General features: G+C 53.2%; 1 protein-coding gene across 2 annotated transcripts in view; it reads left to right on the forward strand.

Annotated features, from left to right (window-relative positions):
* The window catches only part of SEC24D (SEC24 homolog D, COPII coat complex component), a 59,861-nt gene extending 37,204 nt beyond the window's left edge, over nt 1-22,657 (forward strand). The window contains exons 11-23 of one of the 2 annotated variants that reach the window (XM_066233950.1): nt 3,991-4,115; nt 7,476-7,667; nt 8,624-8,717; nt 9,165-9,281; nt 9,971-10,141; nt 11,018-11,114; nt 11,229-11,374; nt 12,985-13,123; nt 14,584-14,702; nt 15,266-15,445; nt 17,240-17,431; nt 18,756-18,845; nt 22,028-22,657. In XM_066233950.1, the coding sequence (XP_066090047.1) occupies nt 3,991-4,115; nt 7,476-7,667; nt 8,624-8,717; nt 9,165-9,281; nt 9,971-10,141; nt 11,018-11,114; nt 11,229-11,374; nt 12,985-13,123; nt 14,584-14,702; nt 15,266-15,445; nt 17,240-17,431; nt 18,756-18,845; nt 22,028-22,168 (1,803 nt within the window). In that variant the 3' untranslated portion in view covers nt 22,169-22,657. Of the gene's footprint in view, nt 1-3,990; nt 4,116-7,475; nt 7,668-8,623; nt 8,718-9,164; nt 9,282-9,970; nt 10,142-11,017; nt 11,375-12,984; nt 13,124-14,583; nt 14,703-15,265; nt 15,446-17,239; nt 17,432-18,755; nt 18,846-22,027 lie in introns of both variants that reach the window. The other variant, XM_066233949.1, reaches the window with a different exon arrangement.
* The last annotated feature ends 4,254 nt before the right edge of the window (nt 22,658-26,911 follow it).

The raw sequence follows: 26,911 nt of genomic DNA on the forward strand, positions 1-26,911 counted from the left end.
AAGAATGTAGTTTACCCACTTAGTTTTACTTCACTCTGATCTTTTTTTGGATGCCTAACATACCCAAGGCACTTGGCTCCGTGTCGCGAGGGAGAGAGACCAAAAGTAGGGGGTGACGTGCCCGCTCTCCAGGCGCTCGCCATGTGGGGGCCCCCAGGAACGTGTCGTTCTATCAGCCCAGGTGCAGGTGCAGCTGACGCTGACCATGCAGAAGAACCGAACCATGGTTGGTCGCTCAGAGCTCTGAGCGTCAGGGGCAGGCTCAGGAGCGCCCCAAGCTGCTGGAGCTCTGGGTGGGTGTGGCCAGGCGGAGGCTGAATGCTGAGCAGGTCTTCAGGGCTGTCTCAGCTCCCCGCGGGTGAGTGGGCGCTGCTCGCGGGCCGTGGGCCTGGATTAGGGACCAGCATCATCGGAGAGTTTAGTTTCTCTTCCTTCCAACCATATTCACATTCAAATATTTTTAAAATCACTTTGCCAAACAAAACACTTTTCTGGCCAAATTCTTGGCCCAGGTCCCCGAGGCCGTGACTTCTGATTAGGAGAAGCTTTGAGAACGCAGGAATGTGTGTTGGAAACAGTGGGAAGTAAAGCTGGGGAGTGTCCTGCACTAGGCTTGACATCACAATTTTATCTCCTAGGTTTCTATGCCTGTCCACAGGTATGTGGTGAGCACAGGCATATGGTGAGCACTGTGGGAGGCTGACGTGCCTGCCCACTGGAGAATGTGCTCACTCAGTGGGCACGAGCACAGCTCCACCCACCCTCCAGCCATCCTCACATGTGTCCCCCTGGTGCTGGTAGTGAGTACTGTGTCCTGAGCCACGCTCTCTCCTGGCTCTGGGACTCAGCAGGTGTCCTGTCCCCAGAGGCACAGCCTGTGACCTCAGACAGGTTGTTCTGACAGAAGTCTTCACAAAGCGAGGAGAGGGGCCAGAGGTGGGAGGTATTAGAAGTTCACGTAGTCGTCCAAGCCAGAGAAAACGAGGGTCGTGTACAGCAGTCCCTCCAGAAATGAACAGAACGACCACTTCTGGGCATCTGTCCCAGAGTGATTGACCCCAGGGTCTCAGAGAGACATTTGCACACCAATGCTCGCAGCAGCATCACGCACAGTGGCCCAAAGGTGGAAGCACCCCAAGCGCCCACTGATGGCAGGGCAAGTGCTAATACCCACACTGTAGAATATTGTGCAGCCTTAAAAAGGGAGAAAATTCTTGCATGTGCTACGACATGGATGATTGTTAGGGGCAGTATGTGAAGGGAAGTAAGCCAGTCACATAAAATCCAAATACCGCATGCTCCACTTACACGATGTACCTAGCGTGGTCACATTCCTAGAAGTAGACTGTAGACTGTAGACGGGGGCTGGAGAGATGGGGTGCAGAATCTCAGTTCTGTGAGATAAAAGGGGTTCTGGAAATGGGTGGTGGTGGTGGTGGTAGACAGCAGTGTGAATGTGCTTAGTACCCCTGGACTGTGCCCAGAAGTGTGGTTACCATAGAAACCTCTGTGTCCTGTGTATTCCATTACAGCTGAAGATAACTTGGAAAGTAGTGAGGGTCTGAGCTGGGGGACGGGACTAGAAGAGGCACTGAGGGCTTCGCGGGGGAGGGGTGCGGAGGGCCAGGCAGAGGCAGCTGCATGGAGGGGGAGGGCAGACTGCCTGTCTCAGGCCTGCGGGTCTGCATGTGTCTGATGGAGAAGACCTGGAAGGGGGAGAAGGGTGTCTCAGCTCTGGATTCTGAGTGCCGTGAGCTGGCAGGCCCTGCAGGTGGCCATGGGCTCTGGCTGGTGGGATGTGGTAAGCCGGCAGGCCCTGCAGGTGGCCGTGGGTTCTGGCTGGTGCTGCTCTGGAGCTCAGAAGAGGCTGTGATGAGGGCATCTGAGGGGTCATCTGTGTGGAAATGCCAGGTCAAACTGAGTAGATGATGACATTTCTGTGATGGAGCTTGTGCTAAGGAGAGAGAGGCTTGTGTTTTTAGAGAAAGGTAAGAAGGTGAGAATAGAAGCCATGGCCAGGAGCGCGGAGCACAGAGTGCGGGAAGGCAGTGACAGCCCAGTGCCTTGGCTGCTGGAGAGGTCTGCCATGCAAAAATCGCAGAGATTCGAGGGGCCCAGGATGGGAGCTGGATTCTGTTCTGTCCCTGTCAGGAAGCAGCAACCCTCATGAGAGCGGCTTTATTACGGTGTCATTTAAAACCAGGTTTCTATGGGGCTCATCAGTGCTGAGCTTGGCTGGGCAGAGCCCGCCGTGGTGGAGTTGGCAGTTTCTGGGCCCTGGGTGACAGAGCTCCCCGTGGGGAAGCATGGGCTGGCGTGTGACAGACGCAGTTAGAAAGAACGAGACAATGGGACTCAGTGATAGGAGGAGAGGGAATAGTCGAGTCTAAGGTCGTGCGTCCGAGCCTTTCACTTGGCGCGTGGTGGTGTTAGGATGGAGATGTGGGATGAGTGTCAGTGGAGGAATGATGATGAATTGGTGGTACGCACACAGGGACGCTCCCGAGGGCGTCTGTTCATTGAGACCTGGAGACACCAGCGTGTGTGGGGGAGGGGTAGTAACGGCGAGAGCACCCAGGATGGGAAGGCACATTCTGAAGGGCCGTGAGGCAGTTTAGTTTAGTTGACGGGGAGTGTTGTTTTCATGCCACATACATGAGCGCAAGTCTGTCATGACTTAGACCAGGTGGGATGGCGGTGACCTGCAATGAATGCTCTCCTGAGAGGCGAGCCCTCCCCGGGTCTGGGGTCTGACTGCAGATGCGCGGGGTGGGGGTGGGGCAAAGCAGGGAGGCTTTCAGGTGGGTGATTTTAACCCTTTGAGCAGTACAGATGTTCATTCACGTCCTTGTGCCTCCTGGCCATCCAGAGCACGATTGAATTATTTTAAAAATGTGTAAGGCAACATTTAAAAAAAGGCAAATGTATGTTCTTCTTGTTTCTATATATTGGTTATCAAACAAACATGACTTTAAGTTAATAAAATTGTAACTGGAACTAATTTCATTTTTTAAAAAAAAACTTACTCCCGGGGGTAAGCGAGCATGAAAATAACTCACTACTCAAAGAGTTAAGTCCTGTATTTTTTCTTCTTCTTTCAAACAAGGAACTTTTATTAGAAGAATGTTGTATGTAGCCTTGTAGTGTAGATTGAATCAGTAAGGTAATTTGGAGATAGTATCATTATGACTTTATTACAATTTTATTATGGTAACAGTTAAAATATAATTTTTATAGAGTATTTGTATCATGTATTATAAAGTGGAAATTAAATTAGTCTTCAGTCTTTTTCCCATGTCAGTGTGCGTCACTGAAGTCGTTTGCCCCTGGCTCTCTTTTCTAAATATTTTTGTAAGGTCTGGTTGAGGAATCACTTCCTAAGAGCCGTGTGAGCACCAGCCAGGAAAAGGACCAGCGACCACAAAACATCAATGTAGCAGCTGCTTCGTGTTATAGTAGTTTTTTCTTTTAAACAGATAGAGACAAGGCCGAGTATCCCATTTTTTCTCTTAAATATGCTAGAAATAGCTATTTAACAATACAGTACAATATTTTTAAAGTATACAGTTATAATGTAGCATATGAATTCACATCTTTAAAACAGAAAAACTCATCAGGAAGAGATCTGTGAGAACAGTGTTATGAAGTTTTACTACAGCTTCAGAAAACAAACGCTAATTAATGGTTTCCAGTGCTATTTGTCAGGGTGCTGGTCACGTTCGTTCCTACACGGTGGACCGCGCTGCCCTGCCCCGCTTAGTCTGGTAAGACTGGCTCAGCATGGGGCCCCAGGCCACACCCTGGAAAATACACCGTTTCTATAATTTTTTAGCATCGAGACAGTGTTCTAGAAAATGATTTGATCCTGCAGATGATGTGTCCTGAGAACTGAAAGAATCTCTGATGACCTTCAGGGGCCCTGAGTGTGTTAGTAGGATTGTGAGTGTGCAGGCTTCACTGTGACGTGTCTGTGCTGCATCTGTCCTGCAGAACAATAAGCCCCCTAACGCCCCCGCCTTCATCTTCATGATCGACGTCTCATACAGCAACATCAAGAGTGGGCTCGTGAAGCTGGTCTGCGAGGAGCTGAAGACAGTGCTGGAGAAGCTGCCCAGGTAGGAGCCTTCTGCACGGCTGCTCATGCCTGCCTGCCCGCTCATGCCTGCCCGTCCGTGGGCACCCTTGCTGAGGGGCATGGTAGCGGTGGATTCCTTGAACAGCACTATTCAGAGCTCTGAAAGGTCAGAGCGCTCTCTCTCACCAAGCAAAGGAAACACACTGGGGAAAATGATGCGATGTAGACGTGCTCAGGACCCTTTGTAATCTCTGTGGGAGTCCCTGGCTCTGGGGGGAGCTAGGGAGATCGGTTGTTCATTGTCCAAAGTGCTGGTTTCCCGTGGAAACTGGCAGTTCCGGGTGTGGTGAGAGTCCTCAAGGATGGCAGAAGAGGAAACACAGAGCTGTGGTCACCAGGTCCCCTTGTGCCTGGTCATGCTGGGCTGCTGTTAGCCCAGGTGGCTGCTTGCAGGGCACAGGCTCAGGTGTAGGGAGATGCCTTGCCTCCCTTGCTGATGGGGAGGTGCGCTTCAGACACCAGACGAGCAGCCCTGTCTGCTGTCTGCCCTCCAGCCTGGTGCCCGGGGCTGCAGCCTGCAGGGCTCCCATCCTCCGGCGGTACAGACGAGCCACTCAGGGTCTCTGGGAGCACTTCTGTTTATCTCCATGGCCCTGAAGTCACAGTATTCCCCAGGATGGTGTGGAGAGGCCAAGGGGATGTTTAAAAACAGGGAGGTGCTTTCAAATGGAATTCTAGAGTGAAAGATGAGCCCAGAGCATGTGGAGGACGGGGCCTTGGGTTACTGTGGGCAAGGTGAAGGGCGCCTCCCACTGGCTGAGCCTGACGGGTGGTATCCTGCGGCTACCCGGAGCCTCGGCCTGCGTCCCATCCCAGCTCCATGACAGAGAAGCAACAACTCCATTTAGATGTCGAGGCCAGTGTTAAGAGACTTGGTGGGGGAAAGCAGAACAAGACCGTGCAGTCCAGGTGGCTATCCTCACACCTTCTCAATGTGTGTGGGGTCAGTGCGGAGGGTGGGCTGAGGTTTTGTTTCCTCCGGATGGGATGCAGCATGGCGTTACACTGTCGAAGAGGAAAATTTGAAGATAGCCCTGTTCCTCAAATTAAAAACAAAAATATGTTCCCATAGAAACAGGTACTAATATTTTGCAATAACATGAGATGTTTTGATTAGATGTTTTTTTAAAAAAAAATTTATTTGATTTTGAGTGAGCCCATGAATTCCAGGATGTTTCTTTCCCACCACTTGCAAATGTCCAAATCCAATGGGCAAACCAATCCAGATTCTTGTCTTTTTTTTTTCCTTCAGCTTTTTGCCTTAGTTGACTCCAAATCAACCATCAAAAGAAATAAATGTCCTTTGTGTCTGCTGTATGTTTGCACCTGTGCAATACAGGTTGGCTGAGGAGCAGGAGTCAACCTGTGGTGTGCTGGCAAACCTACCCTCAGATAAAGCCTTGATGGTCATGTTTGCTCAGGGCTGTGGTGTAAATACCTCCAGCCAAGCTGGTTTTAGTGTAAAAAGTGACACTAAGCTGGAGCTGGGAGGAGATGCTGCAGTCAGATACAGTGTTTCACTGTGATGGGTGCAGTCAGTTACAGTGTTTCACTGTGAGGGGTACAGTCAGATACGGTGTTTCACTGTGACGGGTGCAGTCAGATACGGTGTTTTGCTGTGATGGGTGCTGCAGTCAGTTAAGGTGTTTTGCTGTGATGGGTGCAGTCAGATACAGTGTTTCACCATCTATACCTGCAGTCAGATACAGTATAACTACTACATTGTTTAGGCTCCCTGATAGCAGGGAGCACAAACTTCAGGCCTGTCCTCTATTGGTTCATTGTCCAGAATTCATGATATGTTGACTGAGAGGCACTGTCCATGAAGAGCCCAGTGGGAACAATTCTTAGTTTACAAGGGGAAATGCCTTCTGGTTGGTGCCACCAGGGATGTCCCACAGAGGAGGACAGATGTGTTCTTGGTCCTGATAACACACAGCAAGGGAAGGGAACCGTGGATGCAGCCTGCTGCGGTGGCTCACTGCGTGTAGTCCAAGAGCGTGGGACTCCGAGGGCTGTGTGTATGTGCACGTAAGTGCAGTTACGAAGGGTGAGGATTCCCGTCTCTGAAGACTTTGCAAGTGTCAGAATATAAACATTTACCAAAGACTTTCAGAAGGGATTGTGAGACTCAACTGCCCACCCATTGGTCAAGGCCGCAGTGCAGAATGAACACCCTCAGTTGGCAAGGGCAGTAGAGGAGTAGTGAGAGTCTGATCTGTCACTTATGAGCCTGTTCCCGCTGGGACGACAGCGGGACTGGGAAGTGCACGTGTGGGATCCATGCGAGGAGCCCCAGAGCCTGTCACCCAGGGCTCAGGTCGCTGTTCCAGCTGTATGTGCAAGCTGGCTTCCTTTTCTCAAAGCTGTCCTTTATGCAGGTCAGTGTTTCAGTGTCTCGGGGCTGGAGAAAGTGGCCTCTGTCTTCTCTGGCTCTCATGGGACCTCCAGCACTGTTGTGTCCACCGCGCAGACTTACTAAGAGCCTTGGGAGTGCTCAGTTGTATTATTCTAGTGGCAGGACACACAGCAGACAGACAGACACACTTCAGGAACTGTGGGCTGGGCTGTGGACCATGATATTGTTAGTACACTTAGTATAGACTTGACTGGGGACACTCACGCCTGTCTGCTCCTCTCAGGAGGATATCAGGCCTGGTCTCAGAGGGCCTCAGAAATGTTTCCCATTTGCTACAGTATTGTAGCTTACTGTCTGGCCATGACCTCACAGTGGTCACTTATCACCTAGTAAGAACTACGTCCTCAGTGCGAATTCGTGACTTGTTTTCTGTACTTACACCGTGTATGTGGTATGTGGCTCTCAGAATCAGCCGGTTTTCTACAGCGAGCCCCCAGAATGTGTGGGAGGAGGGTCAGCAGGAGCCGCGGGCCCTTCTTGGCAAGAAGGGCTTCCTGTGTGGAGTGTGGCTTCTCCCTCAAATACTCCCTCTGCTCTGCCCCAGGGCGGCTTCTGAGAGGGCTTGTTTAGAAGGGATAAGACCCTCGTTTGTCTATAAGGAACATTTTGGTATGGATACAGAATAAATATAAGAATTATGAGATTAAAGCAATACGAACAAATGGTTTTCATAATATCTATTTGACTTTTTTACTTGGAATTTTGAAAAATTTTTTATCAACTGACTTATTTTTGTAACTCCTCACCCCCAAACACCGTGACTCAGTATTGTTTATACCCAGTAAACAATAATTTAGACCAAAACTTTAAACATATCTTCTGTGTGTTTTATGCAATTATGCTTACTGAGTTTCTGATAGAAAGCTTTCTCCTGTAAATTTAAGAAAGAACCTCTAACTTTTTTTCTTTTTCTTCTCCCAGGGAAGAGCAAGAAGAGACTTCTGTAATTCGAGTTGGTTTTATCACATATAACAAAGTTCTCCATTTCTTTAATGTCAAGAGTAACTTGGCCCAGCCTCAGATGATGGTGGTTACCGACATCAGCGAGGTCTTTGTTCCCTTGCTGGATGGTTTTCTTGTCAACTATCAAGAGTCCCAATCTGTGATTCACAAGTAAGTATCACGTGTTCATAACTTATATGCACATCCGGTGTCTTTGTTATGATTCAGTCACACATTTAGTTTGGCCATTTGGGGTTTGAACACAGGGATTATAAAACTCTTATTTATGTTCTCTTTTTCTTTTTTAAAATTTTTATTTGTTTACTTACTTTTCCAAGTAAGAGGAGGAGAGATAGAGAGACTCCTGCATGTGCCCTGACCGCGATCCACCTGGGAATCCCCATCTGGGGCTGACACTCTGCCCATCTGGGGCCATGCTCGCAAACGAGCCACTTTTTAGTGCCTGAGGTGGAGGCTCCATGAAGCCATCTTCAGCACCTGAAGCCGATGTGCTTGAATCAGTGAGCCTTGGCTGTGAGAGAAGAAGAGAGAGAGAGAAAGAAAGGGAGGGAAAGGGGTAGAGAAGCAAATGGTCACTTCTCCTGTGTGCCCTGACTGGGAATTGAACCTGGGATATCCACATGCCAGGTGGATCCTCTACCACTGAGCCAACTGGCCAGGGTAGTTCTCTCTTATTAATGTAGACCAGTCTCTAAAAGAAGGAATTTATTTAATACACTCAACCCTCTCAGTTCCTTCTCTTTACTGGAAAGTTAACCCCAGGCAGGTATGTCCAGTGTGTGGCTGAGTGCATTTAGTTAGAATGATGTAAACAAAAGAATTATTCAAGAATGTATACAGTGTAAAAGATCAGAAATGTCATGGAGAGAAAAAATACCTACAAAGACTGGATTCTGTACGTGTTCTGACCCAATCATAAATTTTGGAGCCAAGCCTTGCAGGTTTTGACTCCCTGAGGAATGAGCTGCGAGACCCACCCTTAGGTGTTCGGGGCAAAGGAAGGGCCACAGGCGTGAAGGCTCGAAATGTGAGAGCTGTATCTCGTGAAGTTTATTACACACGCGCTAAACATTTACTGCGTTTGTTTGCTCCTGGGTTTCTCACAGTTTATTGGACCAGATTCCCGAGATATTCGCCGACTCTAATGAAAATGAGACCGTGTTTGCTCCTGTTGTGCAAGCCGGCATGGAGGCCCTGAAGGTGAGAGGCCCCTCTGACCACTGGTGAAGACAATACAGAGACAGACGCACGTGTGCGCAAGGAGGTTCCCCTGTGAAAGAACAGGTCGTCCTTAACACGCGTGGCGCCCGGGGGCTGCTCTAGGCTGGGCCGCAGAGCTGGGGATGCGGCCACCCACGGCCACTCCGGCTCCGCCAGCGTCCCCACCACGGGTTCTGTCAGGACGTCCAGTTCAGCTTTAATATGAACTTTATATGATGAGCAGACCGTTCAAAATCTCAAAGCCTCAGTTTCCCCATCTGTCCAAAGGTAGACTGGAACCCACCCGAGGACGCAGAGGTTATTGTGAGCATTAGTAGAGGTGTGCTCAGTACATGGCCAGTAGAAAGTACTTATATTTTAATTTATTTTCTGATCCCCTTAAACTAAAGCCTTCCCACCCAAGACGTCTCCCGTGACTGTCTTTAGGCCGCTGAGTGTCCTGGGAAGCTGTTTGTCTTCCACTCTTCCCTGCCCACGGCAGAGGCGCCTGGCAAGCTCAGGAACCGAGATGACAAGAAGTTGATCAACACGGACAAAGAGAAGGTGTGTACGCAGTGGCCTGGGTCTGCACACCCGTGCGTCGAGGGGCAGGGAGGGCACGTGCGCTGTGCGTGTGCATGGGGCGGGGGGGGGGGAGGGGAGCAGTAGCACCCCACAGCCCAGGACCCTGTGTGTCATCGGAATCTTAGGATGTCAGATACATGAAGGGCTGTCAGCTCACACAGTGATGTGTGAGCTGCAGCGCCTCACGGTGAGGCACTGACTGCTGTCACCGTCGGCTTTAAGATGGGTGATGAGAGGGGAAGGGAGGGACGGGGAGAGAGAGGTGACAGTGGCGGAGGGGGCCCGAGGACTGCACCCTGGGACACTCCGCTCAGTCTGCTCTGCTCAAACCCGCTGACGGCATGGCCGCGGGGGCCATGTCTGTGGGCAGGACCGCTCCATGAGCTAGGCGCTGGCTGTGTCCTGGTCTACAGAGGGGGGATGTTGGGTGGCTTCATGGGTGTCGCAGGAGCTGAGGGAGAGGCAGAGCTGTGTGCAGAAGTGGGTCCCACAGCTGGAGCCCAGCGCCCCTGCTGCTTGGTGTCACAATTCTCTTCATCCCTGTTCGCTGGATGCAAAAATAGGTTCTTTCTTATTTATACAGGTCCAGTAAGAATTCCACAGGCTTTAACATCTAAACCAGAACCATCTCGTGGTCTCACTTTCCTTCCTTGCTCTTCTTTCCTCAGATGCTATTCCAGCCTCAAACCAGCATCTACGAGTCCCTGGCCCGGGACTGTGTGGCCCACGGCTGCTGCGTGACGCTCTTCCTCTTCCCCAGTCAGCACGTGGACGTGGCCTCCTTGGGCCTCGTGCCTCATCTCACAGGAGGGACCCTGTACAAGTACAACAACTTCCAGGTAAAGGCCCACCATCGGTGCACCTGGGCTCCCATCAGTCCTGGTATTCAGGCGCCTGGGCAGAGCAGTGCCCTGTGAGCGGCAGGCAGGTGGGACCTCAGAGCCCATGGACACGATGGCTCTCTGCGCCCTGACAGGCTGCAGCCTGCCAGGCATGTATGGCTCGCAGCTGGAATCTGTGATGAGAAAACTTGAGTGTTCAGAATGTTCATACTGAGTGCAGTTAAGACACTGTACTTTTTTGTGTGTTGAGTTGCTACCGTTTGGGGGTCAGTTCATTACACCTGACCTGAGACAGAGTCAGGAGCGGAGCAGTGTCAGCATTGTAAGGGACCAGCTCAGGGTGCAGGTATACACCAGGCATGGGGTGGGCAGCATCACAAACTTCTCCTGGGAACGCTGGTACCTTGAAAACTTCCCATACTGAGGGCAGGACGTGCCCGCCAGCTCCCCGGAGACGGGGCTCTCAATGCCATTATTGCCTTCCCCCAGACTTGCCAATCAGATAAGTGACCTGCTTGCTCCTGCGCAGAGGGGGCGGGTGCCTCTGGTGTATGAACTTGTGCAGGGCAGCGCGGTGTGGACACGGAGCTGCCCCAACATAATGCCGGTGTCAGTCACCATCTACTTGCATTCATCATTAGTAATTCCTTCTAATCGCCTAGCCATATTTATATGGCTGGTGAACGGAGAACTGGTAAGCCAGGTAAAGGGTTTGATTAGACTGCAGATTGCAAATGACACAAAATTGAAAATGCTTTAGGAATTCTAAGATTTCTGGATAAAATTTAGGTTTTAATTAAGAATTTTTTTAAGTAGTTATTTTAAGTATTATACTGCCATCTGGTGGGCACTGACAGGACTTCATCTTTTCAGATGCACTTGGATAGCCAGCAATTTTTGAATGACCTCAGGAATGACATTGAAAAGAAAATAGGATTTGATGCTATAATGCGGGTCCGCACCAGCACAGGTACTGTTTGTCTATACAGCAGCTCAGGTCTCTGTCATCTGACTGCTTCCTCTGAAAGTCACAACAGGCCAGGGGAGGACAGAACAGTCAAGACCCCCTTTCCCTGGCCCGCAGGGTTCAGAGCCACCGACTTCTTTGGCGGGATCTTCATGAACAACACCACGGACGTGGAGATGGCTGCCATCGACTGCGACAAGGCGGTGACCGTGGAGTTCAAGCACGACGACAAGCTTAGTGAAGACAATGGGGCTCTCATCCAGGTAATGCTGGGCTCATGTCCATCCCTGCTATCTGGGGGGGAGGGGGGGAGCACCAATCGTGTCACCTCTCCAGAGGCTGAGTCCCTGGATGGAGCACCATCGTTTCTCCGTGTGCTGGTCCGTGTGTTGCACTTATGCAGGGTAACAGTGACGTCACTGTGGAGGGCTGTGGACGGGCTTGGTGATGTCACTGCAGGGGGCGTGTCGGGCTCGGTGACATCACTGCAGGGTGCCCATGGACGACTGGGTATCCAGGCATCTGGATCGTTGTCTCAGGCTCTGCGCTGTCCCCTGATCCCCGGCCCCTGCCACACTCAGGCACCATGTCAAACAGCTGCGTTCTCAGGAGTATAAGCAGGATTCGGCTTTGTGCTCAATAGAGTAAACTAGAAGCCCTGGAGAGTTAGAATTAAAATAACAGTGAATGTGACAGCCGCAGTGTCCAGACCTGAGCTCCACCCTACAGGGTGGGGAGAGGCTGGCCCTGGTACAGGAATAAGAGTGCCTGATGTTTACGTCACAGAGACTGGGAAGTGGTTGCGTGTTGTCACTCTTGAAACGTACAGCTACGTCAGCGGCATAAAATCTCAGTGGGCATCACGGGGTATGTTTCCAAGGGAAGGGAGGCTTGCATAGGTTGTGAGAACACAGGGCACTGTTTCTGGGTCCTGGCCGTGAGCAAGAGGGGAAATGTATGGAGATGCAAACTGGTGTTTACATGAGTAGCCCAGTGGAAGTGGGAGCTGAAACCTTTGAAGTGTCACTTAGAGACCCAGTATATGAAATGCCCACCATTCCTTTTCTTTTTATTGTTGCTCAACCCTTAGTGACCAGTAGGCACGACTATGGGAGGAAGATGTGGTCTTCAGCCAGTGGTGGGAGTCAGCGGGTTCACACTGGTTCAGCAGAACCAGTAACTGATTTTCTGTTGAGTTTGGCGAACTGGTTGTTAAAATGGCCCTTGTCATCAGGGTTCTCTCTGAGGTGAGCACCTGGGCGGCCACCCAGTGTGGAAATCACAAATTTACATTCCTTACTCTTTTTTAACGTTCATCAGTGCAACAGCGTATTCTAAGCGCCCGTGGTCATGTTCATTCCGTCCACAGGTGAAAAAAATTTGATGGAACTATGCTTGTAATATTTATTCATTTCATAAAACTCATTATACCTTTTATGAAATACTAGATTCTGATTCCTTCACATTTGTTACCTGAGTAAACAAACATACGACGTAAAGAGAAAAAGGGCCACACAACCAGGGGTGACAAGCTCCCATTTGTTTTAGCTTGTGTTACACAAAATTCTCCCAAGATATTATGAGTATTATTTAAGATTTTTTCATTAATGTTTTAAAACCCTTTTTTGTAACATAATCAAGTTTTGTGTTCTTTTATTCTTATTTAAGTATTAAATGCATGAAATCATAAATTACCTTTTGGTATATATTTTTTTATATTTAAAACAGTCATCAGGGCATAGAACCGCCTGTCACATTATCTGAATCCCACCACTGTCTTCAGCTGTGCATTGCTCTGTAGCTGTGAGGTCGGGCTTACAGGCGGGTGGGCGGGTGTGCTGACCAGACGGCGTGCTGGCTGTCACCTCTGCAGTGCGCAGTGCTCTACACCACCGTCGGGGGTCAAAGGAGGCTGCGTATCCACAACCTGGGCCTGAACTGCAGCTCTCAGCTGGCTGACCTCTACAAGAGCTGTGAGACGGACGCTCTCGTCAACTTCTTTGCCAAGTCAGGTAAGGCTTTGCTCACCCGGGAGCGGCGTCCTTCCGTGTCTGTGGGGGCTTGGTTCTCGGACCCCTGAGGACAACACAATCTGTGGATGCTGAAGCCCCTGACATTGTATTTGCACAACCTACATATCCTCTCTTAGACCTTTTATTTTTTTATTCAGTGAGAGGAGGGGAGGCAGAGACAGACTCCTGCATGAATCCCGACCAGGATCCACCTGGCATGCCCACCAGGGGGCGATATGCTGACCATCTGGGGCTGTTGCTCTGTTGCTTAGCAACTGAGCTCTTAGTGCGGAGGAGGAGGCCATGGAGCCATCCTCAGTGCCCAGAGCCAACTTTGCTCCAACTGCGAGAGGGAAAGAGAGAGACAAAGAGAAAGGAGAGGGGGAAGGGTGGAGAAGCAGATGGGCGCTTCTCCTGTGTGCCCTGGCTGAGAATCAAACCCAGAACTTCCACACGCCAGGCTGATGCTCTACCGCTGAGCCAACCAGCCAGGGCCTCTCATAGTCTTGAGATTATTTCTGATCACTTAGTGTGGTACACAGTGCAGGTGCTGTGTAAGTAGCTGTGATACTGTGTTGTTAGGGAACAATGACCAGAAAACGTCTGCACACACTCAATACAGACCCAGCCCTTGTGGCCTAACTACATAGTACACATCAGCAACTACGTTACCGTTTTTTGTTAATTTTTGATTCCCAGTTAATTGAATCAGATGTGGAACCTGCCACTAGGGAGTGCTGACTACTAGCCCAGCCTGTTGGTGGACCCAGTTGGTAGCAGACGAGCACTGTGCTGGTGCAGCCTTTAGGGTCAAGTCAGAATGTATAAACACACGGGTTTGGGAGACTAGTCAGTACCTCTGACTCCGGATTAATAACGAGGTGACTGAGGCAGCCACACTGTTCAGGTTTAGTCAGAGTCCTTCTGGGGTTTGATTGAAATTTAGGCTGTGATACTTAGTCTCATTTTGGCTGAGCGTATGCCCTCTGCCCCAGGGGACAGTGGGAGAAAAGATCCCTAATGTGGACCTAACTGGCTCACCCACACCATGGTGGCTGTGACGCGGCAGGGCCGGTGGTGGGGTTTTCTCTGGCGTCTCCTCCCCCCCCGTCCCCCAAGTCCTATGGAGGCTCCACACTAGGGTTAAGAGAAAACAGCGCCCAGCCCATGGGCAGTCAGGACGTCAGAAGATGGTGAGCTTGTCGTTCTTTCTCTGGGCGTAGAGTTCTGTTTCTAATACCCTGAGGAAAAATGGGGTCCAGGGATCCGCCTTTTGTGACAGGAGGCCCTGGTTCTCCGTGGCGAGGTCATCCCGCGGAGTCAGGAGGGGTGTGAGCAGGTGAATGACAGGCTGCCGTCCCTTGCAAGTGGGCTGAACGTCATAGTGGCTTCTTCTTCATTATGTTTGGGGTGATCGTTTCTCAGCTGACACTCACGCTTCCACTGCTTTGTGCAAACAGCCTTTAAAGCCATTCTGCAGCAGCCCGTGAAGCTCATCCGGGAGATCCTGGTGAACCAGACAGCGCACATGCTGGCCTGCTACCGCAAGAACTGTGCTAGTCCGTCCGCGGCCAGCCAGGTGAGCGCCACGCCTCCACGCTCGCTCTCCCTGCCCCGCTGGCTGTGGGGAAACACTGCTCCAGGCCCCTAGATACAGCCCAGGCAAGAATGCCCTTTGGGCCACGGTAGTTTACAGCCAACTTAAAAAATTTAGTGAACCAAAAACTATGCGTGCCCACTGGGTCCACAGTGGCCGGGTCCCGGGCGGGTGGGGGGCTCGGCTCAGCGCCGAGTGCGGAGCTCTGGGGAGGCCAGACCGCGCCTTGCGCAGATGCCTGCCCAAGCCAGGTCGGTTCTTGGGGCGTCTTGCCTGGAGGGGCCCCCTGCGGAAGGGCCCCGTGTGGAGGGGCCCCCTGCGGAAGGGCCCTGCCTGGAGGGGCCCCCTATGGAAGGGCCCTGCCTGGAGGGTCCCTGTGTGGAGGGTCCCTGTGTGGTGGGGCCCTGTGTGGAGGAGCCCCCTGCGTGGTGGGGCGCCCTGCGCGGTGAGGCTCTGGCTCCTCCCAGCCTTTGGCTGGGTGGCGTTTCTGTCTTGCAGAGAGAGCCCGGAGGTCTTATCCTGTGAGTGAAACAGGTCTTTTTCAGCTGATTTTACCAGATTCCATGAAGGTCCTGCCCGTGTACATGAACTCCCTGCTGAAGAACTGTGTGCTGCTCGGCAGGCCCGAGGTCGCCACGGACGAACGGGCCTTCCAACGGCAGCTGGTCATGAGCATGGGCGTGGCCGACTCCCAGCTGTTCTTCTACCCGAAGCTCCTGCCCATCGTAAGTGCTCCTCCCCTGGGATGGAGTGTAGGGGTAGGGGGCTGAGCAGGGCTCCCCAGCCAGTGCACACGCATGTGGGCCAGGAGCCCCGCTGCCCTGCCTGCTTAGTCATTTCCTCTGTCCCCAGCTGGTCCCTTTCACCAAGGAGGCAAGTGCGGAAGTCAGGGAGCCAGTCAGAGTGAGCGAGTTTCAGATGTTCAAGACAGTGGCATGCGCGTGTCGTGTGTGCTCACGTGCGTGTCTGTGCTCCCATGTGTATGTGTTCCTCTGTGTTTATTCAGCCGGACTGTCTCAGTGGCCTTGACAGAGACAGCGTGGTTGACAGGCCAGCGTGTGTGAGGACGCCTACACTGTGGCCGGGCTTGCCCTCGAGGATGTGGGGCCCACGCACCCTGCTTCTGTGGAGTCAACCCTTAGTGTTCAGATGCCCCTGTGCTCTGAGCCTAACAAGTTCAGGTTCAGATTGAGCGAGAGGGAGAAGGCTGACAGCTTCTTTCTAACTCCTGCTTAAACTGAGGCCCAGGCTCTCAGTAACGGTGCAATTAGTTAATAAATTAAGTGGGAAATAAAAAGCTAGTGACAGTTTCAATCAGCATGACTGTTAGATGCGAATTATCACAGACAAGTGATGCTCCAGTGAAACCAGGCCATCGAGTCTCTATGCAGAGGAAGCAGAGCTCTGAGGGACAGGAGCAGCGCCTCCCACTGAAAGCACCAAGGTCCCCCGTGACCTCGTTGACAAGTCTGGTGGCAGCTGTGTCCCAGGCCTGACCTGTCAGTCGCATCGCAGTGACTTTCCCTCTGCAGACCCCTACCTAGTTTTCCTGCTGCCCGTTGTCAGGGCCCCGGGCAGCTTCTCTTTCTGTCCACACTCAGTCCCTGGCGTCTGACCTGTCCTCATGGCTTCCAGCACCATTGAAACACTGCCAAGTCCCAAGTCCTGCCTGTGTCTTGAGCTCTAGATGTGTCTCTCCCTGCAGCCTCCCGAGCAGCTCTGTGGTGTGACACGACTTCACACTGGACCTGCTTCTCCTGCAGGGTCCCCTTCCCCACTTCCCTGTCCTTCTCTTCAGTGCTCCCGGCCGGAGCTCTTGCTGTCCATTCGCCATGAGCCTTCTCTGGCCCACATGCAGACACATGCTGCCCTTCCAGGAACATCTAGCGTCTAGCCCCGCCCACCTCCCCGTAGATGCAGTGGTCCCCCGCCCGCAGCCAGCCCGCACTGCCCTGCAGACAGCTCGTGCTCCCACCTTTTCCCCTCCTCCAGGGTGGGGTGGAACAGGGATTAGAGCGGTCCTGTTCAAATAGTGTCAGCTCATGTCTTTCATTGCAGAACCCTCCAATTGCCCACTGCACTGCCCTGCCGTCTCCACTCCCTTCCTCCTCCTCTGACCCACACCGGCCACTCCGGCCTCCTTGCTGAACTCCCAGACAGGCTCTTTGCCTTGGGATCTTTGCACCAGCTGCTCCCTCCCTCTGGGATGCTCTTCCCTCCAGAATCCCCATGGCTCCTCCCATCTCCTCAGGTCTCTACCCAGAAGCTGCCTTCTCAGCTAGCCTTCCTGGACTCCACCCTGTCAGTAGCACACCAGCAGGCCACCTGCACACCTGTCCCCCTCCTGGTCTCCCCAGAGCACTTACACTGTCTAACGTTCTACACACTTACTGTATTTGTTGTCTCTTCTCCACAAAACCATTAGCTGTATGGGGAGGGGGTGTCATGTTCAATGCCTAGAATAGTGAGGGGGGGAGAGGAGAGGATGGTTTCTAACTCTCCTGCCTCTGCCTGCCCAGCACACAGTGGATGTCACGAGCAAGAAGGTGCCAGCCGCCGTTCGCTGCTCTGAGTCCCATCTTTCAGAAGAAGGGATGTTCCTCCTCACCAACGGACTTAACCTGTTCCTGTGGTTGGGCGGGAGCAGCCCCCCTGAGCTCATCCAGGGAATATTCAATGTGCCGTCGCTGGCACATGTCAACACAGACATGGTGGGTACTTTTCCTTGTTCTGTGGTAATGCAGAGTCTTAAAAATGTTTCCGTTCACGTGCAACCATGTGTTATGAAGCAGAAAAAAGTGGCATACAGCTCCGTATAAGAGCGAGGGAACTGCATGTTTTGGTGAGTAACAGCTGGTATAAAGCTGTTTGTGGAGAGCCTTCCAGAATTTCTGGTGTTGATGGACCCTGTGCTGTAACCTTTACACACCGCACTTGCAACAGGCCAGTGGGGCGGGTCCCACGATCAGCACTGCAGACGCCTCAGCTGAGGCCTGGGGGAGGGTTCTCTCGAGAGGGTGGTGCCAGGGGCCGGAGGGGGCTCTTGGGCTCTGGGCACGGCCCTGGCGCTGAGCCACACCTTTCACAAAGGCAGTGATATGTTCACAGCACCTGTGTCTGCTGTCCTGTGTTGCGGTTCATGACTGACCAGAGGACTCAGCATTTCGTTCCCCATGTCTGGGGCACAGGGCAGGACTAACATTCCAGGTTAGAAAAGCGGCCAGCTTAGGATGCTACAGTTCCATCATGAACGTCAGAAGTCCATTTTTAAAGGAATGAAAGATGTCCATTTCCCATTAAGAGACTAGTTTTCAGATGATCACGATTTAGAAGTCTGTGTGCAGTTGAAATTAAGGAATGATTAGAAATGCAATTTTTAAAAAGTAAAGAAATGATCATTTCCTGAGTCACGTGACCAAGCGGAAGTGTCGGAACTCACCTTTCCAGGCCCAATGCACAGAGGTCGTGTTACTCTGGGTAGCTTCCGCTAAGAAGTCACATGAGCAGGTTGCTCCGTCTTACTGGATGGAAGCAGGGCCAGATCCGCGCCTGCCCGGAGGCCGTGTGTCACTGGACCGTGAAGGAGACTGCGGGTCCCCTGAGGAAATCAGCATCTGGTTTCCCTGTTGACCAGTGGACTTGAGTGGCGTGTCCCAGGCCCTGTCCTGCCCCAGGGCCCTGCAGCTCATCGCTGAGGGAACAGTCTGTCCTTCCCTCTGGCAGCAGAGCTGGAAATGCCCGTCTTGCAACGGGCACTGGTCCAGGGCCGTGGGACTTCCGGAATGTGCATGGGTCAAAGCCCAGAGAAGGATTTGTGTTTTTAAAACACAGTTCACTGGCGGAAATGTTTGCCAGTAAGAATGAATCATTTCAGTGCATTTTCTCACACTTCTGATGTTTAGGTAAATGAACTAAGTCAAATGAAATATATGGTTTAGAAGGATATTTTTTAACTTTTAACATTCTAATCATCTCATTGCTGCATCTACTTAAATGTTATAAATTATACTAAAATGTTGATTTTCTTAATTTCAGACAATACTGCCGGAAGTGGGAAACCCATATTCTCAGACACTCCGAGTGATAATGGGCATCGTCCAACATAAGAGGCCATATTCGATGAAGGTAAGAAGGAGATTTTACTTTTCGTTTCTTCATTTTTTGAATGTCATTACAGACTTTATAAATGCATGTCCTACATTTCTATAGGATAGAGAACTGACACTAAACATCTCAGTATATCTGTCTACTTAGCAGATATAAACATACAAAAATAAATGGCTGTCACCATGGGTTGCCATGGTAATTTTAGGAAGATCGAGTGACCTCAAAGATCGCCTTTACGGATTGGTGGCAGTTGATGTCATCAGCAGACTTTGAAATAGCTTTTCCTATAGTGCTCAGAGGTAGATGATTATAGAAGCATCATTCAGAACATGTGTAAAGTGTTATTCTTACAGCTTTAGATCCATGATCTTTGAACAGTTGTTTCCTGCACCTTCTTGGCCCTTTTCAAGCCTTGTTTGTGTGAGTCTGAGTAAAAGAACTGAAAAGGTCTGACTCGGGAATCCGGTCCCAGTCCCGTTGCTGAGCCCCGCTGTGCGCCTGCCTTCATCCCGAGCTCCATGCCCATCTCCTGGGACTGGAATGCGCAGGTGGTGTGGCCTGTCCTGCCCAGGTGACAGGTGTGGGGGCTGTCGCAGGCCGCTGTCCCGCACCGGGACTGTGTGGTCGGTCTGAGTCAGCTCCCTTCCCGCACAAGGTGCTGCTCCCTGCAGACGGCAGCTCCAGGCAGATGGGCGGACGGAACGGGTGAGGGGCTCCAGCTTCTCTGGGAGGTCAGACAGACAGAACTTTCCAGAACAGTTGGCACACCGCATGGCACCTGCTGTGGTTCAGTGTTAGGACAAGACCTAGAGACCACAGGGAAGTCCCAAACTCCACATGGGCTTCACATGACACCGTCTGACCACCCTGGAGACATAGGAGGACACGCGTGGCCTCCTGGGCCGGGGAATGTGGGTGTTCAGTGTGTGCAGCAGGGAAGGCTACTTCCCTGTGACCACACCCTCACCCCCACGCTCAGGAGCCTCCTCCCTGGATCAGGAGCCCCTTTCTTCTCCCCTCTGCTTTCTGTCGCCTGCTTCAGTGACACCTCCAGCAGCCATGTCAGCCTTGGTTATAAGACCACCTGGTCAGCGTGATGGTGAACACAGCAGAAGCCATCACATGGGGCCCTGGCTGGTTGGCTCAGTGGTAGAGCATTGGCCCGGCGTGTAGAAGTTCTGGGTTTGATTCAGGTCAGGGCACACAGAGAGATGATCATCTGCTTCTCTATCTCTTCCCTCTCCCTCTCTCTTCCTCTCCCTCTCTCTTCTCCTCCCACAACCATGGCTTGATTCAAGAAAGTTGGCCCCGGGTGCTGAGGATGTCTCCATGGCCTCTCCTTAGGTGCCAAAACAGCTCAGTAGCTGAGCAACAGAGCAGCAGCCCCAGATGGGCAGAGCATTGCCCTGTAGGGGCCTTGCCAGGTGGATCCTGATTGGGGGGCACACAGGAGTCTCTCTGTCTCCCCGCCTCTATGTAAAAGAAAGAAAAAAGCAGTCACATGATAAAGTGATTTAGCTTAGGCACTTAAAAAGTCAGATTGTCTTATGTGTCTTTTGCAACTATATCTGCATGTTAGATGCCTTAGACCTGTCCAGGGCACTGTCTGTAGTATAAAGATCAACAGGTGTCAGAGCTGGAAGGAATCTAGGGTACACCTGGTCCCACCAGCCCTCCGGTCTGTCTCCATGTCTCAGAGGTGAATGTGGGCACACAGGTGCTCCCTCCCTAAGGTCATGGCAGTGGAGAGAATCAATATCCCCATGTGAGCAACTGAACTTCCCCAGACTACTGTCCACGGGAAGAAAGTCCCAAAGAACCAGAGCCTTCAGTCCTTCCGTCCAGTGCCTCATTCTGACCTGTCCCAGCCTGGTCCATAGTGCGGGGGCCAGACCCACAGGGCCACTGCCCACTGTGGACATGGCCGAGTCCTAGTGGCACATGGACTCGGCACAACCCAAGTATGACAGTAACCTTGGCAGGATGCAGGTCTCACAGTTGCTCCGGAGTCACTGGGCCTGACGCTGACCTCACGACTGCTCTGGAGTCACCTGGGGCCGGGCGCTGACTTCACGGCTGCTCCGCAGTCACCTGGGGCTGGGCACTGACTCTCGTGAGCCCACTCCTTGGCACATCCTGTCCACACAGAGTGCTGAGTTGTGTCTCAGCAGCAGTGGCTGCAGCCCCGGACGGAACCAAGGGGAAAGATTGGCTGTGCTAACAAAGGGGTCAGATACTGACCTGCCTGGAAAGGACCGGCAGGGGGGGCCAGACCTCGATGAGGGGACTTCCCGCCGCGCTAATGAGGCGGGGGCTGCAGGACCTTGCGTGTCCCCTACCCACGTGACCATGCAGGAAGTGGGCACAGCTGCTCTGACCGCACTCCCAGCCCCTCAGACTCCAGGTCTGACCATTCTGATCACCTCCCGGCCCCCGAGACAGAGTAAGGACGGGCAGTCAGGGCCGAGCTCACGACAGAACGCACTCTGTGGCCCCTCCCCATGCATCTGTTCCCCATAGCGGCACCGCCCTGGGACGACATACTGAGAGCGTGAGGAGTCATCTCAGTAGTGTACACAGACAATGGCCCTGTCCCCACGTTGTGCTTCCTTTCTCCCACAGTGAAGATCCGCAGTCCACTGTGTCCTCCCCTTCCTGCACATCCAGCTGGGCCCGGCCACGCCCAGGTGTCCAGCAGCCATGGGCTGGTGGCTGTGGTGGTGGGCAGCACCGCCCCAAGAGCCCAGAGAGCAGGGTCAGGCCCCTCCCTCTGCACCACTCGCTGGTTCAGACCCGGTCACCTCATCTCTGGCTGGTTCCTCCGCCCCCCTTCAGATGGCTTCTGTTGTGACCTGTGCTTGAACCTTCACTGCATCCAAGGTCCCACAAAGGCCTGACTCCTTCTATGTCCTTTATCCCCAAGCTCCCACTTTGACATGCCAGCCAAGACAGTGGCACATGGCGAAGTCCCTGCATGGGGTGGGCCGAGCTCGTCACCATGCCGAGGCCTTTCCCTTCGACTGCCCTTATCATTCTGGTCCCGGCTTCTGTGTGTGGGGTGAGCGCCCTTCCACTCGGCTGGTAGCACGTTCCCACACCCTGCAGGGCTCCCAGGTGACACTGACTGGTGGCACTGAGGCAATCGGATGGAGCCACACCAGGAAACATGTGACCATGGCCTTGTCCCTGTCGTCTCCTAGCTCGTGCTGGTGAAGCAGCGAGGCCAGCTGGAGGTGGCCTTCCGACAGCTGCTGGTGGAGGACAAGGGGCCCGACGGGGGACCGTCCTACGTGGACTTCCTGTGCTGCGTGCACAAGGCTGTCTGCCAGCTGCTCAACTGACCTGCCCGCAGCGCCTGCTTCCCCGGGGCCAAGAGCAGCCCCCCCCCTCCCTGCCTGTCCAGACTGGCGTCCTGGCATCCTGGCCGCCGGCAGAACTCTGCTTGGTGCTCAGGTGTAACGGGGCCACTGAGCCTCAGAGGGAACCACCTGTTCTGCTCGCACAGTTGTACCCGGTGAAGCTGACCGGCCCGGCTCCCGGGAGGCGGAGCTCACAGAACTGCCGACATCCTCAATCCCTTCCTCTAAGCTAGACATATAAATTATTTTTCAAAATGTATAGATTTGGGGTAAAAAGTTGTCTTGGTTCCTTTCCCATTTACAATGAGGGAAAAATCCTAATTTTTAACATTGTATATTTTTAAATCATGTGACCCCTCTGAACACATTTTGCAACTTGAGGTTTGTGTAGCAGACTTTTAATGACCTTGGAATCTACTTGGTAGAACAATTTGTGTTCTACATTTTTCATAATTATATACGTTAAGAGGACTTCTCAGTTTGTGTGTGCGGCTCTCTGTGCGGCTTGGACGGCTACCCATCCAGGACGGGTCGCGGCCAGCCTGTGAACGCCCCCTGCCTCTGTCACTGGCAGGCTCTGCGGGATACGTCTGATCCCGGCCCCACGCACGTCTGCAGGGGCTCTTGAGGGCAGCACCTCCGCTTGGAGCCCACCCCAATGGCCGAGACAGGGGATCCTGGGGACCGGTGTGCCTACTGCTAATGTGCAGCAAGTGGAAACAATAAAGAGTATAAAGCTCAGAGCTTAGGTCACGTCTCTGAAGGTAGAAAAGTAACCTGAGACACAGCTTCAGCCCCAGGAGGAGGCATTAGCCTTGGACCGGTCTGAAACCTAGAAAGGGTAGTCGGACTCTTCAGGGAGGGCAGTTCTGGGGGAGAGCTCTGTGGACTTCAGGTGCTGCAAGCAGACTGACGGGATGATGTGAGAAGAGAGCTCTGTGGATGGGCTGTGGGGACCCCACCCACAGCTTGAATGCTTGCTCGCTCCCTCCCGGCCCTGCTGGTGAGACAGCTGAGAAGCCGTCTGGACTGTTCTCTGCAGGGACGTTCCTGCAATGTCTCCTTCTGCGCGGCCCTCTACCTGAGGCCCCAGGCGAGTCCCACCTCGCTCGGTGGCAGTTTGCAGGTGCTCACAGGCCACTGCGTGAGCGTGATGCGTTCCCATCTTGTCCCCCGCCCAGGCCAGGTCTCCCAGCGCCCATAGCCCTGCTCCTCCAAACACGAAGGTTGGTTTTACCTATTTTTTAATGTGTATTTACTGCTTTGTCCCGATTCCGGGGCTACCTGCCTGGCTCCTTACCGAATGCCCCATGTGGCCTGCTGCTCGGGCCCTTGGCACGTGGTGTTTGTCCCCCGCATCATAAATGCAGCAGACAGCTCCCAGGTGAGGACAGTGGGAGCAGAGCTGGGAGTGTCCCCAGCAGCTTCCGAGCCCCCTGACCCCTGTCCTGTCAGCACCATCCCCGGGGGCAGCGGGATTTCAGGGAGTTTGTTGGCTGGTTGGCTGACAAACTGATATTTGAGCTAAATTTTGCTTTGGAATTCCTTTTATAAATAGAACATTCTTAACCATGCTTCTGTGCTTTAGCCGTCATATTTCAAAGAGGCAGGACCATAGAAAAGTCAGCTTTATTCCTGTCGCCCTGCTGACCGGGCACAGGAACCCAGGTCTTGGACAAGGCCATGTTGTCTCTCCCTGTGTGGCTCGTCTGAGTTACGGGCAGGATCTTATATCAGAGACCCCTCCTTACCCAATTCTGAAGTGTGCACCCTATCGAGAGCTGTCCTGAAAAGTGTCAACCCACAAAAGGACAGCAGGCCCACAGGACATCTAAGCAGTGACCCCGGCCCTGTGACCGGCATGAAATACTAATCGTAAGAGGACAGAATAATGTGGTTCTCCGATAGTGCTGGCCTGGATGCCTCACCCTCCCGCTGCACACAGGGTGGCTCTGTCCACGTCTGCCACCTCGCCTGCCACAGGGCCCTGACCCTAGAGCCCACGCTCAGGGGCAGCGGTTTCCTGACCCAGCGGAGCAACTGTTTTTCCTTGTCTTTCAGGGAGTTAGGGTGCGTAGTATTTACAGGGCAGACTGAAACATGCACGCATTTAGCTGGCAGGGTAAAGTTTAAGGAATTTTAGTTTCACGAGAGGCACACATGGGGTGATTTCATGAGAATGTCTCAGATGCACCAGCTTCCCTCTGTGGTGACCCTTAGCTGGAGTGGAGCAGTGAGTTCCACCTGCCCCAGGGTGAGCTCTCCTGTCCCCACATCCAGGTCTGCACAGCCCTGACATCAAGTCCAGCTGTTCAGTAAGACGCTTTGAACCGCTCCGCTTTTCTTAGAGGAGCAGAGAAAAGCATCCCAGAGGGAAAACAGCAGGCACGATAAATGGGAGAGAGGGAGAGGGGACTGTGGACACAAAATGAGATTGCTGTGCCTCAGAGCAGACTCACGGCCCCTCCACTGACCCGTACGTGTGCTGGCTCCCTGGGCACGCTGCACTGCACGCCCCGGTGCTCTGTGTGGCCGTGGTTCCAGAAAAGCCCACCTCACCAACTTCGTGTTTATCAGCACCTCTCCAGTTCCAGGGGCAAGAGCTATACCACATACACCCACTGGTCAATGTGCTGTCCACTCTGGGAGGAGGGTTTGCTGGAGTGTCTCCACTCAATGGGTGGTTCTCTGCGCTGTGGCTAGCAGTGTCCACATCAGAGGGAACGGTGCAGGCCTTGAGGGTGGGAGGCCTTTCAGAGACAGGGGACTTAGGGGCCCGGTCTACTGAAGCAGCTCTTTCCGGGGAGTCCTAGATTTATAGCTTCAAAATTGACGACATTCACTCAATACCCACGCTGAATCAAAGACGGCATAATGCCAAGTCCTACATGGCCCCCCGAGATCACAGGATGGTTCTAAGAAAGGGCCTGCTGATGTTTTCAACAGCTCACAAAAACGAGCAGTGTTCAGATCAAAGAGGACCAGTTAGCATGAACCCCAACAGGCCATCATTCTGTCAGGTCAGTAACGACTGTGTCACACTGATGTGGAACTGTGTGCTTCAAAGACCACGTCTCACTACTGAACCCAGGAGAGAACACTACAGCTCCCAGTGAGCTGCTGTGACTAACCAGAACACAGAGTGACGACAGGTAGCAAGCACGCCAGCAGCATGGAAGCGTTCACTCCCGCGGCAGCCAGGAGATGGGTCTCGACAGTCTTGGTGCTCACCCCACGCTCTGTCCACATGTAAGCGACTGGCCCAGCGCTCACTTCGCTGCAGAAGAGGGGGTGGGCAGTCAAAGCTGCCCCCTGTATGTGCTCAGGACCCACAGGAGGCACTGTTGTATCGATGTACCTGAGCAGTACGCCACCACGGCGCTGGTCCATTCCAGCTGTGGATGCCATGTGGCTGCCGCGCCCAACTCCGCACCTGACCCCCATCTTGACGCCTCTGCTGTGCCCAACTCCGCGCCTGACCTCCATCCTGACGCCTACCCCTCAGTGCCGTCCACGGGGGCCACTCTGCACCCTGGCCCACGTCTCCATGGTCTCATGGGAGTTTGGGTCTGGTATTCCTCCCCGCCCCTGCCCATGACGTGCACCAGCCTTCAGGTCCTCCCCTGTCTACACAGTGCATGCTGGGGACCCCCCGGTCCCCCATCTGGAGGACGTGGGTGCCAGGAGAGGTGTTCCGTCTTGAGGATGTGGGTGCCAGGAGAGGTGTTAACACTGAGAATACACCCCCATGTGGCCCAGAGTGGCGACAACTGCACTGATGGTAACGTCAGGGATGCCCATCTCAGAACGGAGACAGGAGGCCAGTTCTTCTAGAAAGACCCACTTCCAGCCCAAGCCCGAGTCAGTAGGAAAGCCACTTTTGGTGATTCCTGGATAATTCTGTGAAAATCGACATGAAATGTACCCTGACCAGAGCTGAAAGGTAGGAGCACTGACTGCACATTCACAGGAAACTGTCCTCAGTGAGGAGACTGGACGGGAACCATGGTGCTGCGACCCTGACTGACAGGAAGAGGGCTGGCGGGTAGTGCCAGCCCCTTCCAGCAACGTCCTGTTCCGCTGCCATGGACAGGCGGGTCTCGCATCCCTTCCAGTGCCTGCTCATCCTTGCTCTAAGTGTAATAATGGGTGGGCTGTGGCTCCCTCTAACTGCCCACCTGCGGAGAGGCCGTCCCTGTCCCTGGCTGTCAGATACTGGGTGGGAGACCCCCACCCCCCAGGTGACTGGGCCAGGTACTCGGGCAGAGCAGTGTCCCCTGGCTGGGCCCTGGGCGAAGATTATCACGGGTTCTGCTTCTAGCACCGGGCACTTCCTAGCTGGGATTTCTGAGGACTGCACTGGGCAGCTGGACGTCTCTCCATCTTCTTCATCCCCAGGTCAACCCTAGATAATCTATTATAGACAATGGCTGAGGCTGAAACTGCACTGTGAGACAGACAGGCGTTAGGCGTGATGCGCAGGACAGGTGGCAGAGCAAGCTCGAGTCGAGTCGGCAGGCTCTGTGGGTCCCGACCCCATTGCTAACACAGTCCTTACCCTCAGAATGAGTCGCTGGCGGGAATGCCCTGCCCACAGGGACTGAGCGAGCAGGGAGGCCGCAGCCTGGGCGCCACGGGCACCGCCCACAGGACCAGCATCTCGAGTCAGCCCGCCCCCCACCGGGGCAGCTGTGGCTCCGACAACAGAAGACATCCGCCCAAAGG

Source organism: Saccopteryx bilineata, chromosome 1 (genome assembly GCF_036850765.1).
Source record: "Saccopteryx bilineata isolate mSacBil1 chromosome 1, mSacBil1_pri_phased_curated, whole genome shotgun sequence".
In the NCBI taxonomy this organism is placed as follows: domain Eukaryota; kingdom Metazoa; phylum Chordata; class Mammalia; order Chiroptera; family Emballonuridae; genus Saccopteryx; species Saccopteryx bilineata.